General features: G+C 38.4%; 1 protein-coding gene across 3 annotated transcripts in view; it reads right to left on the bottom strand.

The window, feature by feature from the left end:
- The window catches only part of LOC117411444 (sodium/potassium/calcium exchanger 3-like), a 123,040-nt gene that overhangs the window by 12,751 nt on the left and 96,297 nt on the right, over window positions 1-13,992 (bottom strand). For all 3 annotated transcript variants that reach the window (XR_009328837.1, XR_009328836.1, XM_059024949.1), the window contains exons 7-11: window positions 7,429-7,503; window positions 5,377-5,402; window positions 4,751-4,804; window positions 4,268-4,401; window positions 539-699 (exon numbers count right to left, since the gene is read on the bottom strand). Coding sequence is in view for 1 of the 3 variants with exons in the window: in XM_059024949.1 (XP_058880932.1) it covers window positions 539-699; window positions 4,268-4,401; window positions 4,751-4,804; window positions 5,377-5,402; window positions 7,429-7,503 (450 nt within the window). In the remaining 2 variants the exon portion in view is untranslated. The remainder of the gene's footprint in view (window positions 1-538; window positions 700-4,267; window positions 4,402-4,750; window positions 4,805-5,376; window positions 5,403-7,428; window positions 7,504-13,992) is intronic.

The raw sequence follows: 13,992 nt of genomic DNA, 5'->3' as shown, positions 1-13,992 counted from the left end.
AGATACATGCCTATACCATCAATTCAAAATGACTTCACATCAACCTGGCTACTTTTGTCATTGTTCTTTTTAACCCTGTTATACTCAAGTACTCCTTGTGTTCCTTGTACCAAACACAATATCAAAAAGACATAATGTGTTGCTTAACAAAATACTTTGAGGCAGGATTATAAACGCAATATTCTACAGGGGGTGGAAAGGTGCAGCACTGTGATACACTAAATGGGTATTGTAAGGTTGAATACAGTACTTGGAATGTATTCATGTTTTTTGTGTTTTCTTTTTTTCTTTTATTTTGTGTAGTTCTTGTGAAAGGCAGCTCTGAGTTGATGATGGAAGACCACACAGCAGGTTCAACACAGGAAGCAGCAACATGTGCTTCCCCACTGCCTTCTCTGCAATCTTTGGCCTCGAAGTCACCCATTAGTGCCTGTGTCATTGTGTTGCTTACAGTGCAGTTACCTGTCCACAGAGAACTGGCCTGAAAGCACCATAACTCATTTCACATAGGTCCCCAGCAGCCACTGGATCAAAGTACCTCAGTAATGAGCAGGCGGCTGGCCATGGTGAGCCTGGTTCTGGGGGGAAAGTGGCTGGTGATCATGATCCTGAGACCCGCATCGGAGAACGAGAGCTGGTGAGGGTAGGCAGACAGCAGCTCATCCACCATCAGGACTGAGGCCTTACTATGGAAATTCGCTAGACAGGGACACATCACAAACATCATTTTTATGTGTACATCTTTAAGGTTAAATAGAAATGGAAAGAAAATACACCTACAGTAGACAGGAGAGGGCAGAGAGTTTATATTTGATGTTTCACCAGTACTGTGTTTTTCAAATGATAAAAAACAATTAATTTCAAGTCATTTCATATATTCAAAATAATAACAAAAAACAGACCTGCTGTGGTTAACTCTTGGTTATAATTTGCACTAAAGCTCCACTCAGGTGATGTATAGTGTCACCAGAGCTTTTATTCAATTATGAACCTTGCCGTTCACTGCAGCCTGTCTGTTATTGTGAAATGATTTCTGGTATGCCTAATACAATACAATTGTTAAAATAATTATCACACTGTTTGATCTCCTTTATCAAAAAGCTTTTTCTTACTAGCTTAGGAACTGTTATCTAATATGTTATTACAGTTGGAAATCTGGCCCAAGATCTTTCATTGCAAATTTTTGTACAAACACACTAAAAAAAACACATGCAGATAATATCCTCCCAGCTGTATGAAGTATGTCTTCTCTCACGGGGAGTGTACAGCTGTGGCCAAAAATGTTGCATCACCCTGTAGAATTCATAAAGTTGAATGAAACCTGCTGAATAATGTTAGGTTAACATATTAAATTACATACCGCTTTGTAGTTTTCCATATACTTAACGAAAAACTGACAAAAATGAGACATTTTTTGAAATCTAATATAAAATACTACTGTACTACTATTATGGCTTCCGGTAGACCTTTGCAATATCATTTTGTAGTTTCTTTGATTAGATGATGTCCCACAGCCTCATTCAGTTTTATGTAGAATGTTATAAAGTTTTATTGTAACTAAGGAATCACATAGACTACCTTTTTAACTTTTTTTAAAAGAACACTGATACTGTCAGTGATTCAAACTAAGTGGCAGTGAAACAATTAATGTTTACTGGACAACGGTAGTAATGGAACTTGACTGAACGAATCATAGAAAACCGTGAAACAGAAATGTAACCATTACTCCATGGGAGACCTTCACCTGATTCACCGTAAGGCCCAACCATTGAAGGTGGCCGGTGACAAGTTCTATGTGGGCCTCTACCTGTGCTGGAGACTGCACAAATTAGCCAGTCACTTCGAGAAGGCACGTGGAGCTAGGGAGAGGCCAAATGGCAGGACACGGAACTAATACGCGGTTCCCTGTAAGGTAAACTGTATGTACTTCCTGTGTGCTGGTTTTATGGGGATGTGAAAATAGGCGTCCTTGAAGTTCACCATGGTGAACCAGTCGCCTGGCCTGATTGACTGCAACAGCCGTTGCATTGTCAACATCTTGAACCGCCTGGGCTACATTCCCGAGTGTGTCGTCAGCTCTCCCTTGGCGCAGAGCCCTGGGATAAGGACGCAGCCACCTCTCTAAGCGATAATGGTGGGGAGAGTGCTGAGCAGGAGTAAAGGACGCAGAACGTTCCTTAGAGCTGTGGGATAATCTCTTCTCAAGCATGCGCTTGGAAAAAGGGGCACAACATTTGCAGAAGCTGTGATTAACCAGTGCCTCCTCGGCATGCTCTAGCCCCAGGCAGGAAGAGCACCTGCCGTGCTTGTTCTCCATAGGCAGACTGGCCTTGCATGTCTCACAGGGACAGAACCAGGGCATGATGCAAGGCGCAAGCAATGCAATGTACAGTATAGGGTTGTGCAGCTGTTGCCTCAATCTGCTTATATATAGACCGGGCGGGTCAAGACCGGGTCGGTACCAGGTCAGTTCAGTACCGGTTTGGTGTGCTAAACACCGGGTTGGTACCGGTTCGGCGGCTTTGGCACCAGTTCAGTGAACTTAACACAGAGTCGGTACCAGGTCGGTTCGGGACCAGGTCGGTTCGGTATCAGGTCAGTTCGGTATCAGGTCGGTTCGGTACCAGGTCGGTTCGGTATCAGGTCGGTTCGGTACCAGTGCGGTAACCTCAGTCTCGGTTTGGTACCAGGTCGGTATCGGGAGTGGGTCCGTGACCTTGGTACCGGTTTGGTATGGGTCCACTGGGTCGCAGTCACCGCGGGTGACAACGTACAGGATGCCCACCTTTAAAAGTCGCTGGCAAAACCACTGAGTCAGTACCAACATGAGACTGAGGATGCTGAGCACCACGTTACAGATAGGCCTATAACACAGAAATTACACAATGAGATTTATTTTCTCTCAACAAAAAATAGTAATTTAACAATTACATAAATAATATAAAATGTCTCGTATGGTGCTAATTAGCAAAAACGAGAAAGAAAATAAGCTCTAGCTGGAGCTACGCAGCCTGGGGGGAGAGCACAAAGTCAGCCGACTTATGTTGCTGGATCCCTGGGAAGGACCGACTCAAGCCGCTGATTCACGTGGGGCATAGCTAGCAACAGGCTGTAGTGCACACAAACACGCATAAATAGAAAAACTATTACAGCGATTTGTTTAATTATCACATTTAAAATGTGTAAAAACACATCAAATTCTAAATATATTCAGATATAAGCAACAATGTACTTATCTGAACAACACTGTCCAATCAGGTCAGTCTTGAAAGGAGAAATGGCGCTGAGATCTGTGAGTGCAGTCCTTTTTATCCCTCGAGGGCGGGGTCACGACTGCGTCACAGGCTCAAAAAGCAGCTTTGGTATAAAGTATTCAGAATTTGGGTCTTTAGGAGGTAAATACCTGTTCAGTAACGGTTACATTTTGTGCTTGAAAGAGAACAGCTACAAATGAACTATTAAGGTATATTTTGGAAAGGAACTTTGGTATTTTGAAAACAAATATAAAGTGGCTGCTACACGATTGTTGAGACAAACCTGTCCATGCACACTTGAAGTCTAACACTATAATTTCTAGAAAAATCCCAGTGATGTAGTGGAGCAAGTCAGCACAGCCCTTTGGTGATTTACCAAACCGGATTTCCCACCCCAAGCATGTTCCAATCAATTCCATTCGTTTACAGCATCTAAACATTAAAGGCTGAAGGGCTGAATATCTACTATGTTATGAGTAGCATTCAGTAACGTCAAAATAAACCGAAGTGACAACTACAGTAGGTGGTTTCTCCTGTCCTTCGCTTTACAGGCAGAGACTCAGAAATCATGTGGGGGTTGTGAAATCTACCGAAACATGAAGACAGACGTTCTCCGTACCCTTTTGGTTTACCGAGCTTTGAAACTGGATGTTATTATAGATTTACAAACCTCTACAATGGTAAAGCATAATTAGCCACATTGTTTTTCAGATTTTGTACGCTATAAAAACAATCAAGTATTTGAATAATATGTACCGGTATTGATCTCTCCAGATGAAATTATCAAGTAAAGCCGCCTCACTAACCTAATGAAAAACAACATCAGGGATTCACCTTTGTTGCTGTTCATGTTTGTGTCAGTTAATTTCAGATATACTTTTGTCATAGCCCCTTCCTAATTTTACAAGTAGCCATATACAATATATAGCCACAGGGGTGCTGACAACAGCTGGTAATTTAATAATAATGCACCTATATATAGTAAACATGCTCCCTGAAATGTAAAAAGGTACCTTTCTTGAGTAACACCACAGTGGCATCACAGTTGCTGCTGTCATCAATGTCCGTGTTGTTCGCCGTCCCATTGGTCATGTTTATTATGCTCTTCTTCCTGCGATCAAAATAACGGCGCGCCCTGTAGTTGAACCTGAAGCAGAATAAGAAAAAAGCCTTTACAAAATAAAAAATGCATTCATACACACACACACACACACACACACACACATACACACAACCCCCTACAATTAAAAACATTTTATTTGGTCATTTCACTACTTAAAAGGTCTGCAAACAGAGATTTCTTTCCACCTTGAATTGTACCAGACATCGTTCTTAAAATATATAAATAGACGTTTTCTAACAGGCGTTTCTTTCAACACTGCACATTTGAGACCTATTGTATATAGGGAATGCAAGTGCAGAAGATGGGAGATTTCTGGAATTGTTTAGTTTTCCACCACCTTCACTGTGGCTGGATTGAAGTTCCCTCAACTTACTTCATGATCACTATGTACACCAGGTACATAAGGACTAGCACCAATGACTCCCACCTGCCAATGAAAAAGAAACAGATTCAATTAAAATAAAAACCTAAGCTACATTTCCAACAACCATGAGTAATATCATTTCATATTATAGCAGCAGGTTTTACATGTACAAAACAGGCTGAAATGCAAAACATATTTTAACTACAGCACCCTGAAAAGACTTGCAGTAGTCATTACAAAGTGTGGCCACTAGAGGGAGTGTCAAGTCATAACAGATTGCAAGGATTTGTCAGAATGGAAAAAACAAAAAAAGCTGTACTAAGTACTCTCCCTTCCTGTGTCAATAGATGTAACAGTTGGGCTATTTTTTAAACTGTTGGCTACAAATAGAAAAATGAATATTGAGTAATTTATTTACATACAACCACAAGGTGCTACACTTTTGAGGGTCACAATACACACAGGTCTCTTGACTAGTTTATATAGAAGAAGCTGAAAACGCAGTATATGCTGTAATCTTTAGTTTTAGTTTTTTAGAATACAGTATAAAGGAGGGATGGAGGGTTTGGGGAACTCAGTGCAGGTGTAGTCTGACAGCAGCCTTGTACATGAAAATGTTTCACACCAGGACTCACCAGGACACTTTCTCATCATGAATAAACTGCAAAAAAAAAAAAGTAACAGGGATTATAAAAGGTCATGATATGAGGGTTGGTCATTGTTTGGGCAGAAACATGTCCGACTCAGCACCCATTCTGTATAAAGAAAAAGGATTCTACAAAAAAGACCATAGTTTATGACACAACTGCCTGTCTTTTCTCATAGTTCACAGTCTACCATATTGATCTGCATTCCTTCCCTATGCTTTACCAGACATTCACAATGCTTTACCAGACATTCACAATGCTTTACCAGGCATTCACAATGCTTTACCAGGTATTCACAATGCTTTACCATGCATTCACAATGCTTTACCATGCATTCACAATGCTTTACCAGACATTTCACAGTGCTTTACCAGACATTCACAATGCTTTACCAGGTATTCACAATGCTTTACCAGGTATTCACAATGCTTTACCAGGCATTCACAATGCTTTACCATGCATTCACAATGCTTTACCAGACATTCACAATGCTTTACCAGACATTCACAATGCTTTACCAGGTATTCACAATGCTTTACCATGCATTCACAATGCTTTACCATGCATTCACAATGCTTTACCATGCATTCACAATGCTTTACCAGGCATTCACAATGCTTCACCACACTTTGCTTTTTGCAGTTATAATATTTAAACTGACTTGACTGAGGTCATACCCAGTTAGTGAAGCACTGTTATGGCGTAACAATACAGTAACAATACAGTACTGGACCTTAAGTGGATTAACGTTCTATTTGGGCCGGCCTTTGTGATAAATTACCACAAGATGGCGCAAAAGGCATTGTGTTTGCGGCATGGTGAGCTTATAATGTGGTGGTGTGGACACTAGTATCTGATAAGACTTCCATTGTTTGAATGATCAGGCAGATCTCTGTAAACATACAGGGCTGTCTACATAAAAACAATTTCATCATCAATGCTTTGAGCGAAAACCTGATGGCGTATGACATAAAACCTGATGGTGTATGACATAAAACCTGATGGCGTATGACATACTACCGCACAATTAGAAAAGCTACTGGTGTTTTACTATTTCAAAGCCTCCCACTTTCTGCTCCATTTTAAAAATGTGTGTTGGATTGGTACAGTACCCTGCATCAAACCAGGGCAGACAATGAGTCGATTGCCAGGGCGGACAGACTGGCAGGCTTTTCCATTTCCGTAATGACTTTTCAATCTCTAGACATAATTCTATGTGGTAATTAAGATATTACATTTTTTCTAAATGAATTGTTTCTATAAAAACCAGCCTATATATTTGATATCATGTTTAACTGGGACATGGGTTACTTAGTTTCATTATTCAATAGACGTGCTGCCCAGCTGTCAGATCCCTTAGAAAAGCCTACCACTGTATTTTTGCAGTTTTCCCATGGTTATACTATGCATTTAGCACAATTTACCCTGGTTTGCCATGTTTATTAATATGCTTGACTTATGCCTTCGCTCAAGTATCTCAAGACAACATTGGTGAGTGCATGCTAAGTGCAGGTTGAATAAGCAAGCTGCACCAGCATCATATTTACAGTGCAATAGCAGGCGGTTTTCGATTTTTTTCTATGACTTCTGTCTATTATCCTTTGTCAGTAAAAGACCATCCTGGTCAGTAACTGACAAGCAGTATTGAAAAAGGCTACTTCCATAACAATTTAGGTGCATATTATTAAAGATCAATCCATTTTAAAATGTTTAAATGAAGAAATAAAGAAATGCATCATATTGCGGAAAGTCCAAGTCCTCCCACCCCGCCCCCCACCCACCCCAGTAGCTAGCTGATTAGTTGCTGGTCAAAAATTCCTGTGCCAACACGGCCATCACAAAAATGCTGAAATTCAGCAGTGAAACGAGTATATATCTTCTCACCCACAGGGGTCAGCACTAGTATCCATAAGAGCATTTCCATAAACCCACTCTCGCCTTGTTACAGTTGTGGTTGGGCTGGATTTGGCAAATGATCCAAAGTAAGATATACTGCTAATAATACACGATACTTACATGAGTATGAAAAATAAATCTTACCACAATAAGAGCCACAATTGACAGAGTATAGTAAGATGAGTCCCGAAGAAGGGTCCAGCAGGACAAATGAACAGTCTGTAATGAGAGAGAAGAGTGATTCAGTCAGTGTTGTATGTATATATATATATATATATATATATATATATATATATATATATATATATATATATATATATATATATATATATAAATATATATATATATATATATATATATATATATATATATATATATATATATATATATATATATATATATATATATACCGTATATTTACATGAGTCAGTGGTTGGAAATTCTGGCCTGTGATTGGTTAAAACCTCATCATAGGGGGAAAAATAGATTGAACTATTGCCATAACATCCTTACACCACTGGGCAATAGTCTCTGTTTGTCATGTGATTGGTTAATATACACACACACACATTGGTATACACACACACACACATTGGTATACACACACACACACACACACAATAATGTCACAAATAACAAAAACAAAGCATCCCTGTGGGCATAATGTAAAAGGAATAGAATCTCAAATGGAATAGTTTGTAAAATGGATATCTGAACGTTCTCTGGATATGGTCTCGGTTAGAACAATGTAGCAGTGAATAGGTTAAGTTGCAGCAACAACAATGATGAAATCTGACTGAAACTATCATAGAAAGCTGATGTGTACCAACTGTAAACACAGTATTTGGTTTGTATTATTGATATGGCCAAAGGATAAGATTATGTGTCAGTGAAACGGTTCATTTTTGCTAGTCAACAACTCCCATGAAGGAACTTAGTTGAGAAAATCATAGGATTCATAGAATACAGCAACACAACCCAATGGATAATAATTAGTGTGTATTATTCCTGAAGATCCCACTACCAATCCCCAAAAGGCAACAACCTTCCCACCTATAGAAACACATCCTGTGAGTGTATACTGTACCAGCCCGCAGCTACCCCATTATACCATTTCTATTCCATTTGATCATTCAGTGTATTTATTTGCTTTTGTCATACCTTGCTGCTAAGCCTACATGTATAACAAGATGACAAGGACAGGCCGACTTTGCACCTTTAAATCACTTTGGAAAGGGCATGCATCAGTTATCTTCACTTGCATATTTATGTTGCATTCATTTAACAGTAACATGTAAAGGCTTTTTGAAATGCAGCTTCAAAGATGATCTCCCTTATACATAATCACATGTATACTTCAGAACAAAATCTGCATCTAGGTAAAGTGACATCTTATGGCTGAGACTGAGTTAATTTATTTGCTTAAAATAAAATTGTATAGCTCAATAGAAAGTTGCACATTTGTTACTGTGGCACACCAGAAAGCATAATGTTCAATTAATAAAGGTGAAATGGCATGCATGATTCTTTCCAGGACTGAAGCCAAGGTGATTATATTTACCAGTTTCTATATAAATTAGATGCACTCTATAATGAATATGGCAGCTTTGTTCTAGTGTTCCCCTTTGACACATCATTGTCACATGTACATAAAACTAGGCTGGCTCTCACTGGAGGCTTTTTCATTGGCATAATTTTGTGTTTAAGGTTTTTAAAGGCTTGTTACCTCCTTATTTGAGAGCTCTGTTAGAAAGGACTAGCATTGGCTGCAGTTTACACTCCCTGGATTCTATTCATTTGACTGAACTTTGAATGGACTTTTTATAATAAGTTGTTTCATAACCTAACTAAGGTTATTAGCTCAGCCACGCCAATGGTTATTAGCTCAGCCACGCCAATGGTCTACAGGTAACTGAAATCAGACCACATTGCATGACTACAGTAAAAGGTACCAGGATTCATAGCCTTAGAAAATGGATTGCTCAGCACACTTCTCAGTGGAGGCCAAGCACAATACAGTCACATCAATAAACAGGAGTTTCCGACCCTGTTGGTTACTGTTTGCTCCAATTCTATTATGACAGAGCTTACAGGCTAACATGCCTTCAATAAATGGAGCTAAACTAGTATGAGAATAACCTGAATAAAATGCCACCCAGAATTATAGAACCAGCAGGAAAATGAGTGATTTTGGTATTAGAGTATGTAAGATGAAGAGTTCTTCTGTGTTGTGTACTGTAGTCCTGAGCCAATGCATTGCTCTTGCACTGTCATTTTTATTGTAGAATCAAAACACCCTTTTAGTCCAGTAATTGCTGCATCTAGAAATACATCTATTATTAGATGCTTTTAAGCCAGTAGCCATGACACAGCACCTTTTACATCCTGTATGTCTGCTCATAACAAGCACTAACTTCTGCATGCACTAAAGCTGAAGTAATGTGTGTACTCAGCTCAAAACTCTTGCCTCTTTTGCGTTTAGTTCCATCGTTAAACTTCCTCTCTCAGTGAGAGTGATGTAGGCAAGTAGTGGCCTGCGGTGTCTTTGGGTCCAGGTACAAATCCAACAGCTGTCAATATCACATGCAATACAATACAATACGAACTTGACTTGAATAGTAGCTCTAATATACATTTGGTAATATATATATATTTATATATTTAGATTTTTGCACCGATCTTCACCAAACTTTTATCATACGCTCCTAGCCACCTGCAGAATTTCGGATTGCATTTGGCAATAATCTGATAAACTTGAAACACAAATATTTTTTTATTACATTATCGTGAGGACGCTCTGGTTTAATATATAAAAACACAACCAGAAGTTTTGTCTTTTGTGATGGCAATAAACTGTTATAGAGGCAACCAGATGAACATCTGAAACATACCACTTAGCAGTAATCATGACGTGCTACCAACATGGTGGGAAAGATAAAGAAACTCAAGTCAAATTCTAGAAGAACTGTCAAAAGTTAATTAATGTTGAGTATGTCACAAGCTTAATATTTCAATCCTTCACATAAAAACACACTGTATAAATACAGTAACACTGATGTATGCTAATTCTACACTAGATACACTCGTACAAAATCTGGTTTTGACAGTCATGAAGGAAAACTATACACTGACCTTGACATGGAGGCTATTTTTTCAGATTAAAATAAAACAAAATTGAATTTCCACAATATCCATGCTCTGACGTTCAAATAAATAAATCAACATAAATGCATTTGATGGACAGCAATGCTGGTACTTTCAAAAAGTGTAACTAGAGAATGATCTGTGAGTCAGAGCCTCAAGGCAGTCAGTGTGTAAACAGATTTAAAAATCGCACTGGATACAATTATTAAAGCAGCAGCTTGGTAGTAAATTCATTCTGTGGTTTAATCCTCACTTTGTTTTAAATATCTTTTTAGATAATAAATGATATCCAAATCATTAGGGCAGGCAGAGCAGATTGCTTTGGAAGCAACAGTTAATGAACCAGCTACCTTACAAACAGTATCATATCCCTTTCAATCAATCCGGCCTCCATTCCCATTATTATCATATGATTATCACAGGAAAAGCATGGGACAGCCTTTACTGCTACTTCAACTGCTTAAAGATCCTACTTCAGATACGCGTTTCCTTCGAAGTGTCATTCTTTAAAAAACCAAAAGGAAAGCATAACAAGGAGAACAGTGTTTACAGTCTTTAATGAATGCATTCATTATTTTTGTATTATGTAGGGGTAGTTCAGAAATATATACACTCACATTCAGCGACTGTCACTATCACATAGCTCTTTCTATTTAAATTCAAAAACACAAATCGTAGATTGTGACAAGAAAATATGGGTTCAATTAAATCAACCTATACACCACAGAATGCACCACAGCTGTGTTTTTAGAGCATTTTACAGAACTGGGGTATCCTGGGATTACCACTAAAATGGGTTAATGCAATCCAGTTGGATTACCAGGTACTGTAAATGGCTCTAAAAAAAACATGGTTTATTCCAGCAGGGTTTAGCACAGATGCCAAGGGATTATCCAAATAAACTTGAGGCCTTTTTGTTGTTCTCTAAAATGATTATGTCTCACTCCAAATGACAACTGTTTTAGCAAGTGCTATACCTTTATAAGGAGAATGATAATGATGATATTCATAAGGGGACTGTGTGAATAATTGTATTGCCTTCTTATTATAGGTCTCTTCATACAGTGTTTGTTTAAAGAAAGACCTTTCATTTAATATTTCTGACCGGAAGATAGAGCTCTCAGTAAACAAAGTAAAAGGTCAATCCATTGTCAGCAGATCTTGTCTGCCTTACCAGGCTTTAAGGAAACCTTCAAGGGACAGTCTTCTGGGTAATTAGGATGGAATGCATTTCAGCTTGGACCGTTGATTGACAGACAGTGCAATTCAGTTTTTTGAAGAACTTTACGGCAAACTAATAATTTGTTTCGAGTGCCTGAACTAAAGTTGTTACCGGACTCTGACTCAAACAGGGGTGTTTATAGTGTGGGGTTACACCCCACAGGATTTGGGAAAAAAAAGGTCTTCTAGAAAATTTGGAAAGAAACTGACGAACCAACATCATGCTAGTGGTGCCACCGATTTTCAGAACCTAAATTCAATCCTATTCATTTTACTTAAAATGTCATTTTAAAGCAACTGCATTAAACACTGTCACGAAAACTTGCTTATTCCTGCCAAGCTCAGCGTTATTGTTGAAAAGTACCAGGAAAGAGCCTCTTTCTCAAAACTGTCAACGAGAATAACAACAGCGTTTAAGAAAAAAAGAAATGAAATATGGAAACATGAGTGTCTATCATCAGAAGCTGCTATTGTGGCAAGCAGCAAGGTCCACTTTATAACGGCTCTATATCCTGAAAGTAATTTTGATTGGGGGGGGGGGGGGGGGCGTCTGTGGGTGTAGGAAGTCACTTATCAATGAAGGAAAATGAAAAGTAGGTAAGTAACATACATTACAACTTGTGTAGCTAAGGCTGTGACTTGTGTTCTTTTCTTTAACAATAACACAGCGATAACAAATAAAAAAAAAATAATTCATGCCAGCAAGTCTTCAGGCCGATACGAAACAAAATGCAATTACAAGAAATTAAAGAAATACTCAAATGTAAATTACCAGTTTAAGGAGATAATTGCCTCACTAAATTGAGAATTACACTTGAGGGTAGGCTATTTGTGGTATTTTAATTAAGGTTGGCATTGGCTGGTATCTGGCCAACATTTACAAGTAAAGGGATCATGCTAATAGTAGCTGCAGTGATTGTAGGAGTTATAATGGTTAGAATATCTTCCAATGCCACATCCACAATGGAACATTACGTCTTGCTAAAAAAAAAAAATAACGCCTTGTCCGAAGGTAACATTAAATGCAATTTTTCTGTTTTAAATAGCGTGGCAGCAGTATTTTCCACAAAACACTGCCTACTGTTTCATTCATTTGACAAATGAATGACACGTGACTTCGATGTTGATAGCTACAAGTTGAGTCAGATCACAACCCATTCACAATAATACGCTAGATGCAAAAGTCTTGCGTAATAAGTCACTGTAACTGTGAAATGAGTTTGCAGAATCTAACACATGGTGGTGATTCATCTGAAACTGTTGACAGCCACTGCATGTAGGTCTGTTGTACTGTTTTTTTTTTTTGTCTTTCAAAAGTGAGAACAAGGTTACCAAATGAAAAACACACACACACACACACCAAGGTCACGTCTCTATAGAAGCCACTCTTATGGAGTTCTGGTTCAACAGTTCAACTGTCCACCGGCAATACTCTGCCCAAGTGTATGTGGTACTGTATTTGTTTCTGATGTATTTCTTACATCAACTGAATTTTGCAGGGGGTGTACCAGCTTACTTAGAGAGAAGACAGAGAGACTTTTAGAGGCCACTGGGATGATTTAAAAACTGTACAATTTACAGTCATAAGAGGCTATGGGGGCTAAGCCTACGTGTAATTTTGTAAGAGTGAAAAAAGCTTACCTTACGTCATGCTTTCCAAGGTCTACTGTATTGCTATTGGCTAACATGTAGTCTCAAAATGGGTAGGACTCTGCGTGTATTCCACCCGTATTCACCCTGTCTGTCAGGTTTTGCTGCATTTGTATTGGCTACACAATGCAAGCTTGTGGCTAGCCTCTACCACTCATAATAAGACGGATTATTGACAGGCAGGTTATGCGTCATGTGTGGCTACTCCCTGAAGTTTTGATTTCCGTATACAGTACGGAGTATATTTTTTATAACGTTGTATATTTTTTGAATTCATACGCCATTTTCCTCGCTTTCAATTGAGGAAGAAATAAGAATAAAAAATAACAATAAAGATCATCAAAAGCCTAAACTGGACCTAAATTGGACCTTTTTCAACAAGAGGACCAAAACAAAATTGCCTTTTTAATTGCTCATGGTAAAAAAAAACGAAATGTTTGACTGCGTGGATTTCTGTGGGCTGCAGTGATTTAAAAAATCTTCCAAGGCTGTAAAAATATTTTTTTCTACAAATGACACCACTCAGGATTCATCAATCAATTAAGTCCACAATGTTTTTGTTATATTCAGTTGCTTTCCTTATGTGCTGCTTATACTATATTACTGTATTACATTTCTTATTAAATTACAAAGTACCTTTTGAAACATGCAACGTTTTATTGTGTATAATAAAAAGTACACACATATATATAC

This window comes from Acipenser ruthenus, chromosome 6 (genome assembly GCF_902713425.1).
Source record: "Acipenser ruthenus chromosome 6, fAciRut3.2 maternal haplotype, whole genome shotgun sequence".
Taxonomy (NCBI): domain Eukaryota; kingdom Metazoa; phylum Chordata; class Actinopteri; order Acipenseriformes; family Acipenseridae; genus Acipenser; species Acipenser ruthenus.
This window is presented reverse-complemented; position numbering and strand designations above follow the sequence as displayed.